This window comes from Pleurodeles waltl, chromosome 1_2, assembly GCF_031143425.1.
Source record: "Pleurodeles waltl isolate 20211129_DDA chromosome 1_2, aPleWal1.hap1.20221129, whole genome shotgun sequence".
In the NCBI taxonomy this organism is placed as follows: Eukaryota; Metazoa; Chordata; class Amphibia; order Caudata; family Salamandridae; genus Pleurodeles; species Pleurodeles waltl.
This window is the reverse complement of record NC_090437.1, coordinates 1,017,981,494-1,018,006,870: the sequence shown is the minus strand read 5'-3', so window position 1 is coordinate 1,018,006,870 and position 25,377 is coordinate 1,017,981,494. Positions and strand designations below refer to the sequence as shown.

At 46.0% G+C, this 25,377-nt stretch overlaps 1 protein-coding gene across 3 annotated transcripts in view; it reads left to right on the top strand.

The window, feature by feature from the left end:
- The window catches only part of NSUN7 (NOP2/Sun RNA methyltransferase family member 7), a 1,148,229-nt gene that overhangs the window by 255,298 nt on the left and 867,554 nt on the right, over window positions 1–25,377 (top strand). For all 3 annotated transcript variants that reach the window (XM_069201939.1, XM_069201936.1, XM_069201945.1), the window contains one exon: window positions 7,387–7,762. In XM_069201939.1, the coding sequence (XP_069058040.1) occupies window positions 7,444–7,762 (319 nt within the window). In that variant the 5' untranslated portion in view covers window positions 7,387–7,443. The remainder of the gene's footprint in view (window positions 1–7,386; window positions 7,763–25,377) is intronic.

The window sequence follows — 25,377 nt, the reverse complement described above, 5'->3', positions numbered from 1 at the left end:
GCGCTGCTTGTCTGTACCGCCGTGGCGGGCGGTGTGTTAAAGTGTCTGTCTTTGTTGGCGGTTTCCGCCAGGGTCATAATTCCCTTTTTTTGTCCGTCGGCCTGTTTGCGGAATTACCGCACCTTTTACATCGTCCGCCAGGGTTGTAATGACCACCTTTGTGTCTATAAACATAAGCCATGGGCAGTGCCTCAATTGACCCTGGCACTTGTTTCCAATTATACAGATGATTTAAAAGTGATTTTACAATACTAGGTGATTTAAAGTTGGTGAATGACCACACAGTCACCTGGTACTTCCTTTTCACAGATCCCAGTTCAGTGAGTTAACTTACCTTAAGCACTTCTGCCTAGTGTTTGTATGGCAAACCAGCATTTGTTTTTAACTAATGCATTGTCTTGTTAACTAAAGCGGGATAATCTTCAAGGTTGGCGGTAATATTGGTACATCCTTTAAAACTATTATAAATGGGCACACACCAGGGGTAGCTGTGGTTAAGCATTTTTTCTGTTTATGGAAACTCTGAATCTCTACATTTAACTAAAATTTAATCAGTGTTGTTTCCAATGCTACTTCCAGCCCTCTTTCTCACTGTGGGGTCATTGACTTCCAGGCCAGGCTCAGAGAACATGACTTTGCAACTCACAACAATGGCACTCTCTGCCTGAGAAGAATAGTTTGTTTGACTTCCCCGAGATGTGCATGCTCATTGGATAGGAGCCTTTAGTTCATCAAGTTTAGAATTTACCTTTTTTTAAATCCCAAATATCTCTTAACAAAACTCATTTATCACAGTTTCAGGCTTAATCAAACACTTTGAGAATCGGGTCCAATTTTGACCTATCCGTTGCAGATATAGCCCTCATGTTATTAGTCTGTTTCTTTTGTGTGCTTCTAAGCTCCCTCTTTTTTGCATAAGATCCAGAAATAAGAGTAACTTCAGTTCATCTTAGAGCGACAAAGTCCCCTTTCTTCCTCCTCAAATGAGGAGAAGCAGATGTAAAATGTGCCACCTCCAGTAAGTCATCCCCCTGGTCTGTATCTCCCATAAGGCTTCAGGTACAGTCAGGGATACATCTATTAAATTCCTCCTTCTTTACAATTCACACTAACAGAAGGGATTTTATACTCAGTACCCTTACTGCTTGTGGGACTTTAATGGGCCGTGGTTACACCAGAGGAGAGTTCCTTAGCAGCAGTAATTCTTCCCTCTACAGAGTTAATCTGATTTAATGGAGCCCATAGCCGTCTTCAAATAGTTTCTAGCAGGCAATGTGCGCCCATAATGCAGGTGAGCTACAAAAAGACGAAGGGGGCCATTAAAACCCTGGCAGACGGTGTTAAAGCGGCGGTAAGACCGCCAACAGGCTGGCGGTCTTTTTTTTTTGTATCATGACCATGGCGGTTACCGCCATGGTCATCCGCCGCTTCCCCGTTCCGCCCGCTGGGCTGGAGACCTGGGTCTCCAGCCCGGCGGCCGTGACAATTCTGCCGCCGGTAATGTGACCCGGCTTACCGCCGTGGATTTCCAGCGGTAGGAACTGCCATGAAATCCATGGCGGTAAGCACTATCAGTGCCAGGGAATTCTTTCCCTGGCACTGATAGGGGTCTCCCCCACCCCCACCCGACTCCCTCCCTTACACCCCCCATCACCCCTGCCACCCCCCAAAGGTGGCAGGGCCCCCCTCCCCACCCCGACCCCCAACATAACATTACTGACACACACCCGACACGCACGCAGGCACCACCAACACACATACACGCACACACACCGACATACATGCCAACATCCACACACACACTCAGACACATACACCCACATTCACACATTCCCACACACACCCACACAGACATACATACAGACAGACACGCACACATTTCCGAAACACGCATCACCCCCGCAAGCATACATGCACACACACACCCCCCTACATACACAGACGCACCCCCCCATGCACCCACACAACACACAACACCCCCCTCCCCTAACAGACGATCGACTTACCTGTTCCGTCGATCCTCCGGGAGGGGACGTGAGCCATGGGGGCAGCTCCGCCAACACCGCCACGCCAACAGAACACCGCCACGCAGAATCACAGGACGTGATTAGCTCGGCGGTGTTCTGTTGGCGTGGCGGTGGAGGTGGAGCAACCTCCAATTCCCCGCCGCCCGCAAGTATGGCTGTTGGCGGCTCTCCGTCGGAAAAACTACGGAGGGCAGCCAACGGTCATAATACGCCGCACGGCAAACCGCCACTACTGGCGGTCTTCCGCACGGCGGTCCCTCGGCGGTCTTCTTAAAAGACCGCCGAGGTTGTAGTGACCACCTAAATCTATTGGAGGGCAAACGCTAGTTACAGGTATGGTCACAATACCTTCTTGTAGCAACAATTTGCACCAGAATCTGCCAGCCAAGAGCGAGGTCCCGGCCCAGCCTTGATGAGGTGCAGACTGGCTGGCTCTTGGCCCTGTCTTTGCCTCATATAGCAGGAAGCAGTAAAGCCCCTTCTCCTGGCAGCTCAAGCAAGCTTGTTGTTGTACTCGGTTGGACAGACCCATAGGCTGTTGTTGTACTCGGTTGGACAGACCCATAGGCGTGTCATGGGAGTCCAGTGATGTTTTTATGGCCCGAGTAACAGAAAGTAGTTAAGCCCCTCTTCTTCAGGCCTCAAGCAGGCTGGTCATTGTAGTCTGCTGAATGGATCCTTTTACTGCAATAATAGTCTGTCTAATCATTAGCTTAGGTTTTGGTTGTCACAGTTGGCTAAGGATTGCAAAATTAGTACGAGTTAGAAACAATACTGACCAGAAAGTAGTATGTCATCGAAAAATTAAAATTCAGCAATTTGGTGGTGATATTATTATGAGAGGTTTGACATTTGGTGGCGAAATATTGATTAATTTTGTCTAACTTCAACTTTATCTAACTTAATGGATGAATGTAGAGGTTTGAAAACTTATGAAATTAGGCCACAGTGCATAACAATTTTTAACTTCTCATTTGGTTGAGTCGTTGTTTCTTGTGATTTGATCTTGAATCGGGTGGTATGTCACGTTAGGGCCAGTATTTTTCAGGATAGCAAATAGCCTTTTTTGTGTCCATCATAGCTATAATGTACCTATGGTTAGATATATCAACTTTTTAATTATGGCTCTACATATGCTTTGTCCTCCTTAGTGGAAATGTAAACCACAGGAAATAAATTATTCAACTTTCTCAGAAGACCAAATCTTGGCTGACCCAATCTACTAATGTAAACAGAAGAGACATTTACTGCTGTGTTTCACTTTAAGAAATAAACATGCATATCATACTCAATACCTCTTCTCTATTTTAAAGACTAAGCCCTAAAGACTCAAATCCTAAATTGCCATGAGATTTATGGTGTGGAAATTCACAGTAGGCATGTAGATCTCTTTATATGGTAAAGAGATCCTCTTGAATGGTTCAAGGAACTCCATATCATATAAATATATATATATATATATATATATATATATATATATATATATATATATACACAGAATCATAACAGCCACTTACACTAATACCAGCTAGTGCAGTATGTAAGAGAGAAAAGTAAGTCACACGTGAGATGTGGGAGAGTATCATTACCACTTTCAACGCTAGGTCTCTCCTTCTCTTACCATGCTTTCTAAGTACTTGCAAGAGGTCAACTCCTGTAAGGCAATAAAAATTGCAGACGCATGGGAAACATATTTAAATAGCAAATTGAGTTGAAAGTATGATGAAGACTTTGGAAGATGCCTTGTGAGAATACTCTACTCATTGCTTCTATGTTAGTGTACTGGATAATGTATAGCAAGTTTATTGTATTTTGTATATATTGCATATATTCAGCAGAAAACTCTATATTGTTCTGGATGTTTGAGAGACAGTAATTTTGAGCATATATCTTGCCCATGTTCCACATTACTGCCTCAGAGTGCCTAGCCAGGGTACTCCGTCCAGTCCTAATGCTGGTTTTATGCTGCCAGCAGCATGGAAGCAACGTTAGGATTGGATGCAGGGCAGGCTTGGGAGCCTGTGCCTGCAGTGAGGGACAAGAGCGGATCGGAGTGGGGGCAAGATAGGTACGTTTAAAAAAAAACTATTATATATATTTTTTGGGGTCACCCCCTAACAACGCCCCCCTTTCCTTCCCCCTCACCCCCACCGCCCTGTTCCTTGTGCCAAAAGTGCTGCGATCTGAGGATCAGGTTTTTTCAGCCATTATCACAAAGACTACTACGGAAATACACTCAAAGTTGTTTATTAGACAGGACCTAAGGAAGGATTGCTCCTTTATTTAATGAGAATCTATTCAGTATCAGCAGTAGAGGGATGAATATCGAAGAAGCACAGATGAAGACATCATGCATCTAAATTTCCATCAAACCTGCCCAATGAATGAGAGTCTGGTAGTCCACGGGTATCCGGAGAAAATCAAGCTTGAGCCCTTTTTCAATCACTCTACGACAGTGCATTGTGTTAACATGATGGCCGTATATTCGTCCAGAATCCTTGCCTATACATATGTATGGTGTGGAGCTTGGCTGGCCTAGTTAGAAATAACTTGCAGGAGCATATGGAGTAACCGGAACATACACTGAGCTGGTGAAATATGGGCCAGATGCCTCCAAACATCTTTTTTCTAAACACATTTTATTAACATTTTTAGAAACATGCAATAGCAGCAGTTTGGGATTTGAAAGTGTCAACCACAGCTGCACCACTTCAGTGGTACAAAGCAGTACAAAATATGCCTCATCCAATACTGCCAATTTAATAATTCAGAATCACCTATGGAATGAATGCATGCACAGGATTTGTGATATCGCAGCTAAAAATTCACTGTCTCAGGGAACACCTAGAAGCATGTTGCTGAATCTAGTCCTCAATCAAAACACTTCATAAGGATACGGTTGAACGCAGTGGAATCTGTGTCCTGGTCCATGAGCACTGGAATTGCCTGCTTGAGGAAATACACATATTTTCTTCGTATTTCATATAGAACCTGGCCAAACCATGCTCTCGAAGCCTAGCATCAACAGGAAAACAATTTCACAAGCAATATCAGAATGTCCAGGCGTTAGCTGATTCTAGAGCATAGCAATCACTAACTTGTCCATTCAGTAGTTTCTTCACAAAGAGAAAAGTCTGTTTCATAGGCAAGTAGCACCTATGATTCTCCTCCTCTGCTCCCACAATGCTAAACCACTTTACTTGATTTCGAAAACACACAATGCTCCAGTGTGCAGAAGTGTGGCAGGGGTTTGTGGCAACATACAGAGCTCAGCTTGGACTAGTACACCCTGCAACTCATCTAGAAGTAATAGTTATATCTGCTTATCTGGGAAATTACTCTAGATAGTTTCCAATTTGAAAAATCATTTGATTGCAGATGATATCTAATTCACATTTTATCAACAAAGTAAGAAAAAACAAAGACCCAAGATTATCACATTTTAACAAATACACAACCTTGACAGATGTTGGATAGACATGATGCCTAATTTCATATTACTAAAGTATACAACAAAGTAATGGATACTTGAATAATCTTTGCCACTGGTAATTACTCAAGGCTGCATCCCAGTCCATCGTTATTTCGCACACAATGCCACCTCAGTTTGGACCCAGCCATATGCAAATCAGTCTTGACCCTGCTCCAGTAGGGACAGTCCAGCCCTAACTGTCCGACCAGGTCCTCCATGAACCGGAACACAAGCATTCCAGTACCAGTTTCTTCCTAGTTAGGGCTCATCAGCCAGATATAATTTAGTTTCAGCAACACAGTGTGCACAAGACCCACATTGGGTATACCCGTCCCACTTAGGGCGACACACTAAAGTATACGAAGAAGTGATGGATTAATGTCAACCATTGGTAATTACTCAGGATCACATCCCAGTCCAGCGTTATTTTGCACACCAGGCCACCTCAGTTTGGATAGAGCCCATAAACAAATTAGTCTTGACCCTGCTCCAATAGGAACAGTCCATCCTGAAATGCTTGATCGAATTCTATATGTATAGTTCTAGTGACATAATCATACACAAACCTTAAAAGATCATTAAACTGTTTACTCACACAGTGTTTCATTCACATTGTGTTTTATCGAAGTACCTGTCTCATTGGCTCCCATTGCCAGCAGGCACCTTCTTCAAAACCAGCTGCATAATTTACAAGCTTGTCATGACTAGCACCAAGCTTAGCTTAGCTTAGCTTACAAACAAGCTTGCCAACTCTGGTGTTTTTTGGCACACCCTCAATGGGGACATCATTAGACTGCAGACTAAGAAATGTAAAAAAGAAAAAAAGACAGCAGACCTTTCCCATCTATGCACCCAGGATCTGCAGTAACGACCCCTCATCCATAAGGAATGTGCCAACATTGCTCTAATTTAAGAAACAGTTGAAGACTCCCCCATTTAAAGAACACTGCATTACAAAGCAATAACTCTCCATACCTCAGCTACTTCTCCTATAACACTTTAACTTTATACTTGTCTTTGCAGTGCTCTATTGCTTTTTGGCAAGGTTCATGCTGTAGAAATACCACACACACACACATTATATTTATTATTCTTTTTTAAATTTATAATGTATTTAATATAGTTTCTATTATTTTCTATGTGTTACTAGGGCTATACCCTGCCTTCGTTGGTTTCTGTATAAGTGTGCTGCATTACCAGTGGCTGGCCATGTGTGGTGCTCAACTTACTCCAAGAGTGGGTTGGAGTACATTTAAAGATTTAAAGCCTATTTTGTCAATATTAGCTCTAGTAAAATAGGAAATGTATTTTGTGAATAGCAGTTGTGTAACTCTTATGAAGATGTGTGTTTTGTCCAGCTGTAAAGCTGCCTTTAAAAAACCCTAGCACCTGTCATATTGGTGTAGTCACGCCCCATTGTCCCTACTACTTGCCTGCTTGTTTCTCAAACATTTATTACTAAATCCTAAACCTAGGAGTGCTGAGATCTCCGTACAGAAAATATAGGAAAGGTGGAGATGTAGGGTGTAGGTTTGTGAATTGCATTTTGCAGTATGTGATGCAGTACAACTGAAGTCCTCATTTACGTACACCAAAATGCCTTTTCTGAATCCGGTCCAGAGTGTCAGTAGAGTAAGAATAATAGGCCTATGGGTAATCACTGGTGGTAGCACAAAATTGTTGGTATATTGTAATGATGGTATGGCGATTGGAGTTTAATGCATTGTGTTTGTTGTTAGTTAGCATTTGTATAGCACACAATCTGTCTTTGGTGTGACACAGATGTGCTTCAGTACAATATTAACATTTCACTGTTATTGCAAATGATATATTTTGCCAACAAACAGCATCTTAAGAGTGAATTCCTATTTGTTTTTCTCTCCACAGGCAGACATACCTGGTCTTTGTCAACTTCACTTACATTGAAAATCATCAGAAATAAGCATGCTTAATTTTAGAAGCAGTACCGACATTCAGAGCCCAAGCTATGCTGTTAGGCGTGATATATCAAATTTAGAGGAAATGGCAATGTCACACAGCTCAGAAACAGTTGTTAGAAGAACGCCTAGTCAGCAAGAAAAACCTTTCTATTCCGACTCACTATTTATAAATGCAGCTCAAATATTCCAGAGTATCCACGTTGAAAAGTCTCCAGATAAAATCTTGGTGAAGTATGGTAAAGGGCATGGCCCTTTACTACCACATTTTAAAGATGAGAGAACTCAGCGCTGGTCCTACAAACTGGCTTTTAATGCCCTAAAATGTAAGTACAAAACAAATATTCAGATTTTTACTAATACCCTTTTATTATTAAAATCGCTGCTTGCTCAATAAAGGTAACAAGAATTGTGCATGTCCTACAGTGTTTTGTATGGCAGATCATCCTTTTTTGCAAATGCTTATATTAATCTTATTGATAATTTTCTTCACTTCTTATACGCAATAGATAGGGTTGTCTTTTCAAAATTAGTGTGATTATACCAAGTTAGACTCTGAGGGCAGCACAGTAATACTAAATGGAATAGCGAATTAAGTCAAGATCAAATATTGTCCAGTAAAACTGAGGTTGCAATTACAGTTGGTAAATATCATCAAGGTGGATAGGTACATACAAAGTTGCAATTTTATCCTCTGCAAATTTTGTAGTTTCCTTCAAAACTTTGCAAGGTACCAGCCTTCATAAAGTTTAATTTAGGAGACAAGAATTCTACAAATATTGGTTTTCTGGACAAAACTAAATCTCATCAAAAACCCTAATTTAGTGGGAACATTCTCTCATAAAATGTTTTTGAGATAACCTTCAATTGCAAAAAAGTATATCCACAGGCTTATTCTGCTGAACACTTCCTTTTGTTGCACTATCACTGTTCTACAAATGTTCCTCTTGGGTATTTCCTGTTTCACACGTCATCATCCTCCTCCTCCTCCTCTACTGATAATGCTTGATGGATGACAGGGTTGCTTAGTGCAGGACACATCATTTTCAACATAACGGAAGGCCATATTGCAGCATTCCCCCAGATTTGAAGATGAAATATTGTAGCTCTCAATTAAATCTGCTATTTTGTTTTCAAAACTTATGCTCCACCTCTCACCTTGGTGTGTGTGCATGGTTAGACTGCTGCTGCTGCCTGTCATTTGACAGATGCAAACAAGTTTTCAAGCTAATATGGCATATCCACACCATTAGGTAAGAACCAAACTCCAGGCAATCAAGCCACAGCACCCTTAGAACACTCCCCACAGAAGCCCTAGCTCTTTCAGATTTTCTTCCACAGGTTGTTTGAATGGAGTCTCCCTGAGCCCTGCTCAGTTATCTAGGATTTCCAGATAGAGATATCTCTGTTTTTTACAGACCAGCACTGTCTTAAGGACTCTTGTATCTCAATGAGACTGCTGGATTTGGGGCAGCAGCACCTCTGCTTGTGGGTGACTCAGTCACTCCAACACCAGTTGGCAGCTGTTGTCCCAGCCCTCCCGGCTCTCTAGCATCACTTCACCCAAACGGTAAAGTTGATTTGTGGCCTAAGCTAAGCCAAATACTGTGGCCAGGCAAGGAGTTAAAAATGGACCCACAACAGCACCATCTGCTATTCAAATCTGACTAACTAGATCATCAGATTCAAGCAAAAAATAACTTTTCAGACCTTGTGGGACCTGCAGCAAAAAAAGGCTTCACTCAGAGGATCCTTACAAAGACTGCATTTCTGCAACCACCCATCTCATAACGTAAACTACTGTAAAAAGTGTTGTACTTTCTCATCACAAACACTTCAAGACAGAGAGGATAGGCTTTTGTTATGTCTTCAAAAACTGAAAGCCAAAAACACTCCTCATTAAAAGGAATAGGATGAAGATTCCTCGGAGACAAGGAGGCATCAGAAAAGCAAAAGGTCTGAAGGCCAAATGCCTCATGAGCTACCAAAGAAAACTATGAAAAAGACTCATCATGGATCATCTAAAGATCATATTCTGTCAACTGAACTCTTGCATAAGCATACTAAAGAGAGGATGTCCAAAATATCAAAATCTCAACCTGCAACATCTTCTTCAAAGTTACCATTGCATTTCAAGTAGCCCTCCTTGGTGCCTTTGGCAGAGAAATCCACTTTGGCTAAACAAATGCAGCCGAAAGTGTCATTGTTGACAACAACAGTAAGGACGATGCCATTGTCGTCAACCACAACGCCTGCAAATTCCACATCCACTGAGACACTGTAGATGAGAAAGCAGTCGACGACAGAGTCGATAACAATAATATTAACAGCGTAGATGACAAAAACACCAATAACATCAAAGATGAGATTGTCGAGACCATTGCTGATGATACCATAAAGGAAAGAATCAATACATTCTTAGTCAGCTTTACTGATGCCAGATCACACCCCTCAAAGTAAATTTTCACCACTTCCACCAACTCATTTGTTAAATGAGAAGGATTCAGATGATGAGGGACCATTTAGAATGGCCCAGAGTCCTTCGTAATTAAATGTAAAATATCAGGAAGAGAGTGAGGAATATTTTGAAGAGAAATATTCTTCAGGGGCACTATTTATGGATAGACCTATTCCATGCATGGATCATTACCAACCCTGTAGACATCATCAGCCTCAGGAGGAAGAAGTGGCAGTACCAACAGCTTTGGTTCATGGTTTGCTGGTCATGTTGTGGGACTATTACAAGTAGTGTCCGGAATCATCCCAGGCCTCATCACCACCTCAACAAATTCAGTTTTCACACACTCCTCAAGTGCAACCTAATTGTTTCCTGACATTCCATACACCAAAAAGAACACCAGCTTCAAGCATCGTTATTCTGCCTGTGGATGATGTAATGTCTCTCAACAAGGAAAGAAAAGAAGGTGAGGTGAAAGACGACCACAGTGCATCCAATGAATTGGCTGACTATCTGCTACCATCACGATCACCACCAGCACCTCATCCAGTGGATTCCCCTCATACTCTGATGGAGAGGGCAGAAAAACGATTTGAACTACCAATGCCAGTAAAGCCATCAGATTGTTTTCTCCATGACTTTAAGGACCCTGCTAGGAAATCTATCAGAGCTGTCCAGGTTGTCGATTTTTTCTGTGAAGAAGGTGCATAAATAATGAAACAATCCAGCAACAGTGTCTGCTGTCTTATCCAGATTGGATAAGAAATATAAGGCACCAGAGAACTCACTAGCTTGTTTGATAGGACATCATAAGCCAGATTTCACCATAACACAAGCAGCTCAGTGCCGCTCCAAGGACCCCTCTATGCCCATCTCAGTGCCACCTGTTAGGCACTTTTCCACAATGTCACCTATTTCAGTTTTAGCGGCCAATTCTTTGACAATCCTTGACCAATGCGACCAACAGATGTGGGCAGGCATTGCTCCTTTCTTAGATTGATTACCTGAGGATATGAAGACGTGGACAATGAAGATTCTGCAGGAAGGTGAAAGAACCTCTTTGGGCAATTATTGATTGTACAATAAATATTGCTGCAGCAGATTTTAGGCAATTGGCAGGCTCTGTTGTCCTCCACAGAAAAGGATGGCTTGAGGCTACTTCCTTCAGGCTTGAACTCCAAAGTAAGATCTTGGATATGCCTTTTGATGGGGAGGTATAAGTCTGAAAACACATTGACTGCAATCGATTAAAGTGGACAAGGACACAGCAAAATCACGAGGTACTCTGAGAATGATGTGAATGCCCTTTTGAGGGGCAAGAGGCAGAGGTATATTTTCCTACAGAAGAGGATATCAGCCTTATAGATCACAGTAATGCAACCCTTTCAGCAGCACAACAGGCTGCAGTATCCTCAACAGCAATACAGCGGCTTACAGTAAGCAAACAGCAAGGAGGAAGCAAACTGCCCAAGGAAGAGACACAGGTAGAAACCAGTGACTAAACAAAGTTGCTGGTTACTCACAAGCTATTTCCTGAAGCAATTGGTAGCTTAATAATAACAAACTGTTTGGAGCATTGGAAGTTAATAACAATGTATAAGTGGGTTTTCAACCTAATCTCCTAATTCATGAAAAGGGAAACTCACACACCTCAGACAGGGTTGCCCCCACCTCATCGCAAACTACTATAATTGGAAATATTTACCATGCTCAGCAAAGTTTCGGTAGAGAGAGTACCCCACAACACGAAAGGAATGAGATTCTATTCCCCATTGTTTTTAATCAAGAAAAAGATGGAGGGATTGGGAGCCCATTTTGGACCTATGAAAGTTAAACAAATACCTAAGAAAACAATCATTTTGTATGGCTGCTCTCCAAGACATCCTCCAGCCCCTATATCACAGAGACTGCCTGACAACTAGACCTCCAGGATGCCTATTTTCACATCCACATTCACCGAACTCATTGACAATTCTTAAGGTTCAGAGTAGCTGTCATTCTTATTCAGTTCAAAGTCCTCCCATTTGGACTCAAATCACCCCTGCCCCTCATTGTCACAAAATGTTTGGTTCCAGTGATAGTTTTTTTAAGACAGGAGGTTATCAGATATTGATTTTAGGCACAGTTCAGGACAAAGCATATGTAACAGAGAAGAGACGCACCAGGCTCAAGCTGTCAGCAGAGAAGTTGATGCATAGAAAGTCCATTTCAGTTCGCCTCTTCAAATCCCTCCTGGTGATAATGTAATCCTGCATTCCTCTGGTGCCATTGTTCCAGCCTCAAATGCAAACTCTGCAGGAGAAATTGCACACCATGGCTGCAAACTCAAGGTTCTTTAAAGGACATCATCCAGATCACTCCAACCATGAGAGTCCCTGCTCTGGTGGACTCAAGAGAAGAATCTTTCCATAAAAATACACTTCTTGCCTCAGTGGCCAATTTTATGATGACAACGGATGCCTCCCTAGAGTGGTGGGGTGCTCACCTTCAAGATTTAATAATCAAGAGAAACTGGGCCCGCACCACAGACGTTTTCATATAAATCTATTGGAACTCAAGGCAGTGACATAGAGTGTATAGTCTTCTCGTCCCAGGATAAAAGGATCATCATTACTGATACATACGGACACAACCACCTCCATGCATGACATCAACAGACAGGGAGGCACGAGATCTGAAGCGCTGTCTCAAGAAGCTCAGAAGATTTGGAAGTTGGTACTGAAACATCAGGTGCAGTTATGGGCAGAGCATGTTCCAGGAATCAAGGACATTATAGCAGAAATGTTAAACAGGACCAAGAACAAATGCCATGAAAGGGAGCTCAACCAAGATGCCTTATACAATATCTTTGATCTTTGGGGGCACCAAATCTAGACCTGTTTGCGATTCCTCAGATTTGAAAATTCAGGTTTTGCACAAGTTGGCATCCACAACTGGCATAGTGGCAGAATGCATTTCCGATAGGATGGTCAGGGATCTTTGCTCATGCATTTCCCCCGATCACGTTAATCCTCAAGCTTTTAACCAGGATGAAGCAAGCACCATGCAGGATAATTTTAGTATCCCTGAAATGGCTCAGACAGTGTTGGTTTACCAAACTGATCCTTCTATCAGAGAAAAATCATATTAGCTTGAAACTCTCTCCGGATTTACTGACAGTGAACCACAACCAAATACTTTATCTTGGTCCAACATGATTACACTTAGTAGCATGACTCCTGAACACAATGAGTTTTACAGGCCTGAATATTCCACAGGTCTGTACAAAATTATTGCTAGAGCCAGAGGTGATTCTACTAAAAAAAACTTATCAACTTAAATGGAAACGCTTTTGATTGTGGTGTCAAATATCACAAATTCATCCTCTTTCAGCTCCACCAGAACGTATTCTGCCCTATCTGCTACATCTACCCAAAACAGGGCTGGCTTATACTTCGAGCTATATCCTGATTTAGCAGATCATCTAGCTCGACATCTCTAAAAGCAAATAGAATTATCAAGAAGTTTTCATAAAGGGGTTTTCCAAGCCTTTTCTCAAGTAAAGCAGCCTCACCCATCTTGGCAGCTTAATTTGGTCTTTTCACAGTTAATGAAAGCTCTATTCGAGCCCATTCACAATGCTGATCGGAAATTCCTCTTATGGAAAGTGGCACTATTATTAGCTTTGACATCTGCAAGGAGAGAAGGGAAATTAAGACTACAGTTAAAGAGCCCTTTATATATTTCAGAGACAACAGAGTGATATTACGAACCAATCCCTAATTCATTCCACAGGTGCTAACAAACTTTTATCTTACTGAGCCTATTATACTAAATAAAAATTTTCCAAAGCTGCAAAACATAGTGGAATATTACACACATTAGTTGTTAAAAGATGTCTAAAATTCTATTCAAACCATATACAACAATTTAGAAAATCTGACGAGATATTGGTTGCGTATGGTAAACCTCAGAAAGTGTTTCTACTTTCCAAACAAATTATTGCACGTTAGATTGCTGGTGCTATCCAGGTTTGACATGGGAAGGCTGGAAAACCTCTGTTTAACAAGGTAGAAGCGCAAGCTACAAGAAGTGTCTCTATGTCAACTGCTCATTTTGCTGGAGTGTCACTGCTAGACATTTGTACACCTATCTGTTCACAAGAAATGTTCTTTAATTTTCTTCTTTTATGTTAACACGGTTAGGACATATTTTCCTTATAAGTTATTGTTAGCGTACTCTGGTGTGTAGCATAAAGGGCAAATAGTTAAATACTATAGGTTCATTTAGAGTTTGGTGGATATGGCAGCATATGTCCTATGTGTTAAATTTGTTGTTCCCCCTGCTCTATTGAGAATCTGGAGCAGTGCCATGGTGCCTATGGCAAAGCCTCCACTGGCTTGCCAGTGGAAAGCTTTGATTGACCGTATACCTGCCATTGGGTATGGTCATAGTCAGACCGTTCCCCACCCCCTCAGTTAGATTGGACATTCCGATGTACATTTTTCGTTTTGGCAGTCCTGAACAGGAAACATAAGAAATAACACCCATCCCGGATCCTAAAACTCATCCTTACCCCTCTTTATGTCCACCCACCCTGAAAAATAACCCCATAGTCACCCTCACCTCCCTTTCCTGCTACCCACACCTAAACACTAAAGTCTCCCCAACCTCCCTTTACCTCTATCAACCTCTGAACCCTCAAGTCACACTGACCTCCCTTTATCTCTAGCCACCCCAGAAACCTCAAGTCACCCTCACCTCCCTTTACCTATACCCAGCCATGAACCCTCAGGTCATCCTCACTTCCCTTTACCACTACCTGCTCCAGAACCTTCAAATCACCCTCACCTCCTTTCATCTGTATCTCCTCCTGAACCCCAAAATCACCCTTAGCTCCCTTTACCGCTACCTACGCCAAACCATGAAGTCATTCATACCTCTCTTTACCTCTACCCACCTGTACCCTCAAGTCACCAACACCACCCTGTACCTCTACCCACCGCGAAACCTCAAGCAACTCACCCTTCCTTTTACCTCTACCCACCTCTGAACCCATAAGTCACCCTAGCCTCCATTTACCTCTACCTGCCCCTCAACTCTCAAGTTACTCTCAACTCCCTTCACCTCTACCATCCCTGAATCCTAAACTCACCCTTACCACCCTTTACCTCTACCATCCCTAAAATCACTTCACACAAAAAGTATGTTATATATATTTTTTAAATACCTGCATGGTGAAGTACTGCATGGTAAAGGTACAAATATTTCCCTGGTGGTAAAGAGTGTGCAGTAATGGTCCTGTGTAGTAATGAATGTGTGGTAAAGGCTGTTTCCCCTCAGGCAGGACACATTCCTGCCACTTCCTTAAACACTCTCTTGCCTTCAACCTAACACCTCTAAATGTTTTAGAGGCACTGTTTATTGTCTTATGCTTTTCAGTATGTTTGGCGGACATATTCGTCTCTTTTCCAGTTTGGCCCAGGTACTACTTCCGTTGCCTAGTGTCCTTCCACTGCTCACTGGTTTCAAATGAAATTTTTTCCCTTTACTTGCCCCCATTTGCTCTCTTCCCTCCTGCATTGTTTCTTCCCCCACCCACACCCATCCTCCTCCTGGGTTGTTGCGTGTGTGGTCTGCCGACACCTGTTATTACTTCCCCTTTCTATCCCTTAATCCTATCGCCTTGGTCGCCTACCTCCTTCCATCTGGCCATACAAAAAAGCACTTAAAGATCACACCAATGAGTTTAAAGATGCTACAAAGATGCAGACAGCACTATACTCTCTGCTCTTCATAGCGCTGTCTTCATGTTGGGCTAACAGGATAATCTTTAGCTTCGACGTGAGATAATTAAACTTTTTTTGTGAACACAGTGAATAATCACATGCTGAGAAAACAGATCACTTCCCCCCACGGTCAGCACCAGCTGTGACATAGCTCTTTTCTTTCTAACTTTCAGTTGCACTGCTGTACAACGTGGCTAAAAGAAATCACCAAAGCCAATTTCTGATGGATACAACTACTTGTGGATTCCTCACCTAACGAGTTCCTCACCTATTGAAGTCTTCCCATGCGGAGTATTCGACGGAAACTTTTCTCTAGCTCTGCACGTCGGCGAGGACGTCACAATTGCCTGACTCCACGCGGCTCCGTGTGACGTCATAGTGGCAATAAGAGGTCCTCGCCGGCGTGCTGACGTCAGTTCCCTTTTTTCCGTGCCTTCGATAACGGTTACTTTTCTGGTTACCTGTATCTTTAGCTCTTCAGAAGGGATATTTTGTGTTTTCCTCGATGTCGGATCCAAAGAAATCGGGTTTCAAGCCCTGCAGGGAGTGTGGAGGTCGGATGTCGGTGACTGACCCTCACAACGATTGCCTTTGGTGCCTCAGTTCGGATCACGACGTCCAGGAATGCGACTCCTGTCAGAAGATGAATCCGAAGGCATTGAAGGAGCGTGAGGCGAAGCTATTTTTGGCTAAGTCCAAGAAGGAGAGGAAGCGGCACCATGGGTCCTCTTCAGGAAAGTCGTCTCACAAGAAGCATGTCATTGTGACTCCCAACGTCGGTCCAGAAGTCGGTCGGAGTCGAGGTCTCCATCGACACGGCGCCGCAAGTCTTGGGAAGTGAGTCCGACGGTGTCCCCACAACCTGTGACACCGCAAACGTCCCCGGCGCCGTCAATCTTCGAGGTCGTGGAGCCTCAGAGTCATCTGGCTTCGCCTGTGCATCCAGGCGCCGAAGAGTCCAGCCCGGTGCTGGCTCCGGCTCTTCAAGGTTATCCTTCGTTTCCGGGTACGGATCCGGCGGCATTTCTTAATGCCATGTTTGCCATATTCCAAAATATAGCTCCGGGGGGTGGTCCGCCGGCTAGCCCCACTGGTCCCCTGGCATTCAATCTCGGCATTCCGGCTCCATATAAGCTGACGCCGTGTATGCCGTTTTGTTTGGCTGGAGACTCAGGTCAAGTACCTCTGCCGGCAGCGCAGCCCTCAACGTTGAGGGAGAGACCTTCGACGCCGGTGTTGGAGGTGATGGAGCCTAGAGGTCGGATGTCGTCGTCGAATGCAGGAGCCTTGTCCATGGCGCCGATGGATCCATCTGAGGCGTCTGGTGGATCCGGAGATCCTATCATGATGCCTTCCCGACGCCATTCACGGACGTCGTTGCACTCCATGTCGACGCCGGGGCTCGAGGCTAAGTTGAGGTCTCGGCGGAAGGCCCTTAGGTTGCTGGAAGAAAGAGAATATCAGCAGCAATTACTTGAAGAAGGGGAGATCACTGATCCTCAAGGTGACTTCCCAGGGCTGGACACTGCAAGTGGACTTGACACTTCTCCAGAATATGATCTGGCCTCCCCAGGAGAATATACAGAGGAGGCAGCCACTTACCATTCAGTGATTAGGAAAGCCGCAGCGTTTTTGGAACTTCCCTTACCAACAGCACAGGTTAAGACCAACCTGTTGACCGAAGTTCTGCACCCTACTACAGCCATGGCGGATCCTCTTCTGCCATTTAATGAGGCTCTGATGGAACCAATCGAGGAGGGTTGGAAGAAGCCTGTCACCTCTTCGGCTTTTAGTAGGTCAGTGGCCAGGCGTTATAGGTCTGCGCCTGGGGACCCGGAGTTTTTATCCAAACACCCTTCACTGGAAAGTCTGGTTGTGCAGGCATCCTGCTCTTCGAGGTCGGCCCCTGGTTCGTTTCCAGGAGTCCCATCGGACCGGGAATCAAAACGAATGGACCAATCGGCCCAGAAAGTGTTTTTGTCATGCAGCATGGCTCTAAAGTCTGCCAATGCGACTTGTATTCTTGGCAGGTATATCCATGCTATAATGGATGCGGCAAAGACTGTTCTTCCGGACATGCCCCAGGACTTGCGTAGCCTTCTTTCGGACGTTCAGGCGGCGGCTACCCAAGTTATTGAGTCGGGCTGGATACCATGGACTCTGCTGCAAGAGCCATGAGGACTTCCGCTGCCACCAGGCGGCATGCATGGTTACGCACTTCTGGTTTTTCATCTGACGTCCAGACCACGCTATTGGATTTGCCTTTTGATAGGGCAAAACTATTTGGATCGAAAGCGGACTCTGCGCTAGAGTGCTTTAAAGAATGTAGGGCCACTGCTAGGTCTTTGGGTCTGCAGGCTGCTTCAACCCCGTTTCGGCCATTCAGACAGCTGCAAGTTTTTAGTAGAGGGGCTTCCTTTCGTGGGAGGTCACAGCAGCCGGGGCAGCAGTCTTCCAGCCTCCCTTATCGATCGTTTAGGGGGCGAGTAGAGTCCGCACAAGAGGGGCCACCCAGCAGCAGCACCCTTCCTCTTCCTCTTCCTCTGGAGGGTTACCTCAAGGAAAGCAGCACTAGTCCTCTTGCCATTGTCTCTCATGTCTCTCCAGTAGGGGGGAGGTTTTCTCTTTTTCTTCCTATATGGGAGTCCATAACAACAGATTCCTGGGTAATCAGTGTGGTAGGAAAAGGGTACACTCTTCCCTTTCGGGAGATTCCTCCTCCCTTCCCTCCCTGTCCTTCCTTTTTTTCAGAAGATCATCTCCTTCTTGCTAGAACAGGAGGTTCTCTCCCTATTGTTGAAGGGCGCAGTGGAGTTGGTTCCAGAGCAGGTGAGGGGTCAGGGGTGTTATTCCAGGTACTTACTGATCCCCAAAAACGATGGTCGTTTAAGACCTATTTTGGACCTGAAGGTTTTGAATTGGTTCCTCAAGCAGGAGAAATTCAAAATGCTGACTCTGGCACAGGTGCTTTTGGCGTTGAACAAGGAGGACTGGATGGTGTCGGTCGACTTGCAGGTTGCTTATTTTCACATTCCCATTCTCAAGTCCCACAGGAAGTATCTCCGGTTTGTGGTAGGGTCGCAGCACTATCAGTTTGCGGTCCTTCCTTTTGGTCTTACTTCCGCACACGGGTCTTCACGAAGGTGATGGTGGTGGTTACAGCACACCTCCGGAGGAAGGGAGTGGCAATATTCCCTTACCTGGAAGATTGGTTGATCGAAGCCGAGACTCCGGGGCTTGTATTGCGTCATCTGCAGCTGCAGTTGTGGTTCAGTCTGTGTTTTTCAATAAATGTGCCCAAGTCTCACCTAGAGCCCTCTCAGCGCCTCCTGTTTATAGGGACAGTACTGGTTATTACATTAAATCGAGCCTTTCCTCCGCCACAGCGGATAAAGGATATTCAGGCGTTGGTTCCGATGTTTCAAAAAGGAGCGGTAATTCCAGTCCTCAAGGTTATTCGTCTGTTCGCTTCTTGCATTCTGTTGGTCACTCATGCACGCTGGCACATGAGGGTTCTTCAGTGGTGCCTCTGCAGGCAGTGGTTTCAACACAGAGGAGATCTCGGGGATTCTCAAGGAAATCCGTTTTCGCTGCCGACTCCGGTGACCACAGTGATAACGGATGCCTCCACCTTAGGGTGGGGAGCTCATCTGGAGGATTTGGAGATCAAGGGTCGTTGGTCTCCAATAGAGCAGAGGTTTCATATCAATCTGCTGGAACTGCGGGCGATTTGTTTGGCCCTCAAGGCCTTCCTCCCGTCCCTTCGCGGTCAGTCAGTTCAGATTCTGACGGACAACACGACCGCGATGTGGTATATCAACAAACAGGGGGGTGTAGGGTCGTACCTTCTTTTCAGAGAGGCTCTACGACTCTGGTCCTGGGCTCGGGACCATCGGCTTTGCGTAGTGGCAAACCATTTGGCCGGGGTCCAAAACGTACGAGCGGACAGACTCAGTCGCTTCTTCTCAGACGACCACCAGTGGCGTCTGCATCCGGATCTCGCTCTTTGCCTCTTTCGGATGTGGGGTTTTCCCCAGATAGACCTGTTTGCCACTCGGGAGAACGCACACTGTCCGTCGTTCTGCAGCCTTCAGTATCCGATGCAAGGAGCGCTAGGGGGACGCGTTTCAGATGTCTTGGTGCAAACAGCTGTTATGTGGCGGCGCTCGCCGCGGCCGCGGGCTCAGGTTGCCGCAGCGCGGCACGTTGGTTTCACCGCGGCCGGCGCCCGGGTCGCGGGGAGCGCCGCGGCCGACGCTCGGGTCGCGGGGGACGCCGCGGCTCGAGCGAGAGCCGTGGAGGCTCCAAGGAGCTGGTTTCAGGGTCGCGGCACTCACCGCTTCCCTTATTTCAAGTTCTGCCATAAAGGCAGACGTGGCAGGGCTTGAAGCCCCCGAGGGGGTTTCAGGCCTGGCCGCATAGAGCGCATTATGCGCTTTACATTTTATTTCTTGCATGTTGCATTACCTGCTCACCACTTACCGATATCCCCAGAACAAAACCGAACCCTTGCACATGGTGTACTTTATACTTGCCTGTTCCTTCCCAGCATGCTGACCACTTCCCCTCTGCCCAGCATTCATTGTTTTTCTTTATTAGACGCACGTACCTGATTCACTATTGTTTTTTTTTCCCCAATCCAAGATGGTGGTATTTCTACTTCCTGTTTCCTACTTCCTGTCTAGGGGTATATAAGGGGAATTCAGCTGCTTGTCCATTGCGTTGCAACACTCCTTGGTGGTAGTCACGCTCTGATTGATTTCCTCCTGCGATTCCTGTGTGTTCCTGACCTGCCTTGTTTCCCAGTCTTCCTGATCTTCGGTCCTAACGCCCTGGTGTCCTCCTTTCGTTTCAGGGAGTTCCTGTGGAGGTTTTTTACCCTACTGGGATTTTTCCTCTGGGACTCCTTCTGAAGGGCACGGACTGTAGTGGTTTGCTCATACCAAACAGCACTGTGGCTACCGGAAGGGGTCGCCCCTACATCGGCCAGAGCAGAACCTGCCGGAACCGGGGCCGTTCCCCCACGCCTCTCAGCTTCGACGGTAAGCCCATTGAAAACCGTGACAACAGCTGCTTTACGCGTCCCCCCCCCCCATACCTTTGATTCCTTGGGTTTTGAGGAAGATTCGTCAAGACCGGACCCAAGTTATTCTGATAGCTCCGGATTGGCCACGAAGGGTATGGTATGCAGACCTTCTTCAACTCTCGCTGTGCCCCCCGCTCCGTCTCCCTCTCAGGGCAGACCTCCTCTCGCAGTCGCAGGGGCAGGTTCTACACCCCCACCTCAAAAGCCTGCACCTTCATGCCTGGACCTTCATGCCTGGAGATTGAGCGGGGCAACCTGAGTTCCTTTTCTCTCCCACCAGAGGTGGTGGATGTTCTTTTATCGGCCAGGCAACACTCGGTCTATGCGAGTAGGTGGGCTAATTTTGTTCATTGGTGTGGAGAGAAGAAAATTGATCCCTTAAGTGCCCATCTTTCTGATGTTGTATTGTTTGCATTGTCATTGGCTCAGTGTGGTTGTGCTGTGGCCACTGTTAAAGGCTATCTTTCGGCCCTTTTGGCTTTTTTATATCTTCAAGATCAACCCTCTTTATTCAAATCTCCTTTGGTTTTACGATTTTTGAGGGGGCTTACTAATAGATTTTCTCCCACGCCTTTTATTATTCCGCAGTGGGATCTGAATTTAGTGTTTACTTTTTTGATGGGCTCCCCCTTTGAGCCACTTCATTCTTGCCCCTTGAGGTATTTGTTTTTCAAAACTGTGTTTTTGACAGCCATTACGTCGGCTAGGCGTGTTAGTGAACTTCAGGCCCTTTCTGTTCACCCGCCTTTCACGACTTTTCATAAGGACAAGGTGGTTTTGAGGACCAGGGCGGCTTTCTTCCCCAAGGTGGTGTCTCCGTTTCACTTGGGATAGTCCATAACTCTCTCGTTGTTCTACCCTCCTCCACACCCATCTAAGGAGGAGGAAAGACTCCGTCGTTTGGACCCTAAGAGGGCTCTCAGATTTTATATAGACAGGACAAGAGAGTTCCGGTTGGATGAACAACTCTTTATCGGATACGTGGGGAAGAAGAAGGGGAAGGCCGTCCACAAGAGAACGCTCTCCAGGTGGGTCGTTCTTTGTATAAAAATATGTTACTCATTGGCGAAGAAGGATCCTCCTGAGGGGATCAGAGCCCATTCCACCAAAGCCAAATCGGCTTCATCGGCTTTGGCCAGAGGTGTTCCGGTGGCGGACATCTGTAAGGCCGCGACTTGGTCTATCCTCCATACCTTTGTGAAGCATTATTGTCTGGATTCGGAGGTGCGGAGGGATGGCCATTTTGCGCGGTCCGTGCTGCAGGAGTTCCTGGTTTGACCAGACGGACACCCTCCAAGGTGGTACTGCTTTGGGACTCTATTCATTAGGTGAGGAATCCACAGGTAGTTGTATCCATCAGAAGAGCAAGTTACTTACCTTCGGTAACGCTTTTTTTGGTGGATACATTAGCTACCTGTTGTAAGGAAATGCCTCCTTGGCATGGTTACCCCCTGGCTTTTTGCCTTTGCTGATGTCAAGGTATGATTTGAAAGTGTGCTGGGACCCTGCTAACCAGGCCCCAGCACCAGTGTTCTTTCCCTAAACTGTACCTTTGTCTCCACAATTGGCACAATCCTGGCCCCCAGGTAAGTCCCTTGTAACTGGTACCAAGGGCCCTGATCCCAGGGAAGGTCTCTAAGGGATGCAGCATGTCTTATGCCACCCTGGGGACCCCTCACTCAGCACATGCACACTGCTTGCCAGATTGTGTGTGCTGGTGGGGTGAAAATGACTAAGTCGACATGGCACTCCCCTCAGGGTGCCATGCCAACCTCACACTGCCTATGGCATAGATACGTCACCCCTCTAGCAGGCCTTACAGCCCTAAGGCAGGGTGCACTATACCACAGGTGAGGGTATAGGTGCATGAGCACTATGCCCCTACAGTGTCTAAGCAAAACCTTAGACATTGTAAGTGCAGGGTAGCCATAAGAGTATATGGTCTGGGAGTCTGTCAAACATGAACTCCACAGCACCATAATGGCTACACTGAAAACTGTGACGTTTGGTATCAAACTTCTCAGCACAATAAATGCACACTGATGCCAGTGTGCACTTTATTGTAAAAATACACCCAGAGGGCATCTTAGAGATGCCCCCTGAAAACATACCCAACTACAGTGTGGGCTGACTAGTTTTTGCCAGCCTGCCACACACCAGACATGTTGCTGGCCACATGGGGAGAGTGCCTTTGTCACTCTGTGGCCAGGAACAAAGCCTGTACTAGGTGGAAGTGCTTCTCACCTCCCCCTGCAGGAACTGTAACACCTGGCGGTGAGCCTCAAAGGCTCACCCCCTTTGTTACAGCGCCACAGGGCATCCCAGCTAGTGGAGATGCCTGCCCCTCCGGCCACTGCCCCCACTTTTGGCTGCCAGGCTGGAGGAGATAATGAGAAAAACAAGGAGGAGTCACTCCCCAGTCAGGACGGCCCCTAAGGTGTCCTGAGCTGAGGTGACTCTTAGTTTTAGAAATCCTCCATCTTGCAGATGGAGGATTCTCCCAATAGGATTAGGGATGTGCCCCCCTCCCCACAGGGGGAAGGCACAAAGAGGGTGTAGCCACCCTCAGGGCCAGTAGCCATTGGCTACTGCCCTCCCAGACCTAAACACACCCCTAAATTGAGTATTTAGGGGCTCCCAGAACCGAAGAAGATTGATTCCTGCAACCTGAAGACGAAGAAGGACTGCTGGCCTGAAGACCTGCAGAGAAGGCGGAGACGACTACTGCTTTGGCACCAGGCCTACCGGCCTGTCTCCCCACTTCAAGAAAAACTGCAACAGCGACGCATCCAACAGGGACCAGCGACCTCTGAAGCCTCAGAGGACTGCCCTGCATCTAAAAGGACCAAGAAGCTCCCGAGAACAGCGACCCTGTTCAACAAAACTGCAACTTTGCAACAAAGAAGCAACTTTTAAAGACCACACGTTTCCCGCCAGAAGCGTGAGACTTTCCACTCTGCACCCGACGCCCCTGCTGTCAGACTGCAACCGGGGCACCCCTATTTCCATTGAAGCCTATGTGTTTTGGGCACCACTTTGATCTCTGCACCCGACAGGCCCTGAGCTGCTGGTGTGGTAACTTTGGGGTTACCTTAAACCCTCAACGGTGGGCTACCTTGGACCCAACTTTGAACCCTGTAAGTGTTTTACTTACCTGTGAACTTAACATTTCTCTTCCAGGGGATCCTCATCAATAGTCATAAACATTGAATATTCCCACCCTTGTGCGGGGACCCCGGAGCAAACATCAAAATATACACATATTATACATGTGTAAAACAGCAATGCAGTCTATAATCATAAACAGGCTAAAATGCTATATTTCTATGAAGTTTTTTTATATATAATAAAATTACAATAGAGAATAAATATCTACCCAAGCCCCCAAAACTGGGCTTAGGGAAGTAAGCAGCAGTAAACACTAGAGAAAAAGAGAAAAAACTACATTGAAAAACAATGGAGCATTCTTAGCCAATAGGCTGCATGCAGGTTAACACAGGAGAACCATAAAAACTTTGGCACCGTGCCTTTAAGACCCTGAGCACCTCCAGTATCCCACCATGCCTCAGGGGTGAAGGAAAGGTGACAGTTGGTTCACAGTTAGGTCAGTTCTTTTTTCTGGCTTCTTCTGAGAGGATCCTGGAGCATTGAGCTCTCAGTTTTTCTGAGTTTTTTCTCAGAAAAATACTTTAAAAAGCGTTTTTTCCTGTTTCATTCAACAGATAACATCTTTGTCTGTGTTTGGCAGTTTGTTCCTGACAGAAAAATGCATTCACTTTTTGTCAAATGCCCTTCTTGTGGGAAGAAGAAGGCCCAGTCAGACCCACACTCTCTTTGTATTGTGTGCCTGCCTCAGAGTCACTGCCCTGACACTTGCAAGCACTGCAAGAATATGTCAAAGAGGACTCTGAAGGACAGAGAGAAGATCAGGCTACATGGGCTTCATGAGAGGCAGAAAACATCGTCCTCTTCACTTCCCAGGCAACCAGCAGGCCATTCTCAGGAGAGAATGGCTAGGTCGACGTCAGCAGGTAGGAAAGTACCTGTTTGTTCCCCGTCGACGTCGTCGCTACCACCGTCTCACTGGCATAGATCGCCGTCGATGGCGACCCACCCGACGTCGAAGGAGACGGCGTCGAGGAAACACCATCGCAGGGGCAGATCTCCGTCAACGGCAGCCCGCCGATCGACGTCGAGCCATCGCCGGCGTGCCCGGTCGGCGCCAAAGGCCGTTCGCCCCCGACGTCAAGAGACGCGACGTCGAAATCGCCACAACGGCATGAGAGACATCCGCCGTCGACCTCCCACTGCTCCACGTCGAGGCACACGACGGCGAGTAGGTCGAGGTCTAAAGATCGCCGTTCGACGTCGAGATACTCTACGTCGAGGCACTCACCGTCGAGGCAAGAGCAACCGGTGGGGCGCCCTTCGACGTCGACACAGCCGTCGACGTCGACACAGGTTTTACCTGTCCCACAGGGAAAAGAACATCGCCCTCCGCCAGCAGATAAGGCCGCACCATCTCCCGTGGTCTCCATACCGAGCGACTCATCTCGTTCAAGAGCATCATCTGGGCATGTTTCGCCCATCAACCTATCTCCAAGATGTCTAGAGAGCCTTAACAGACCA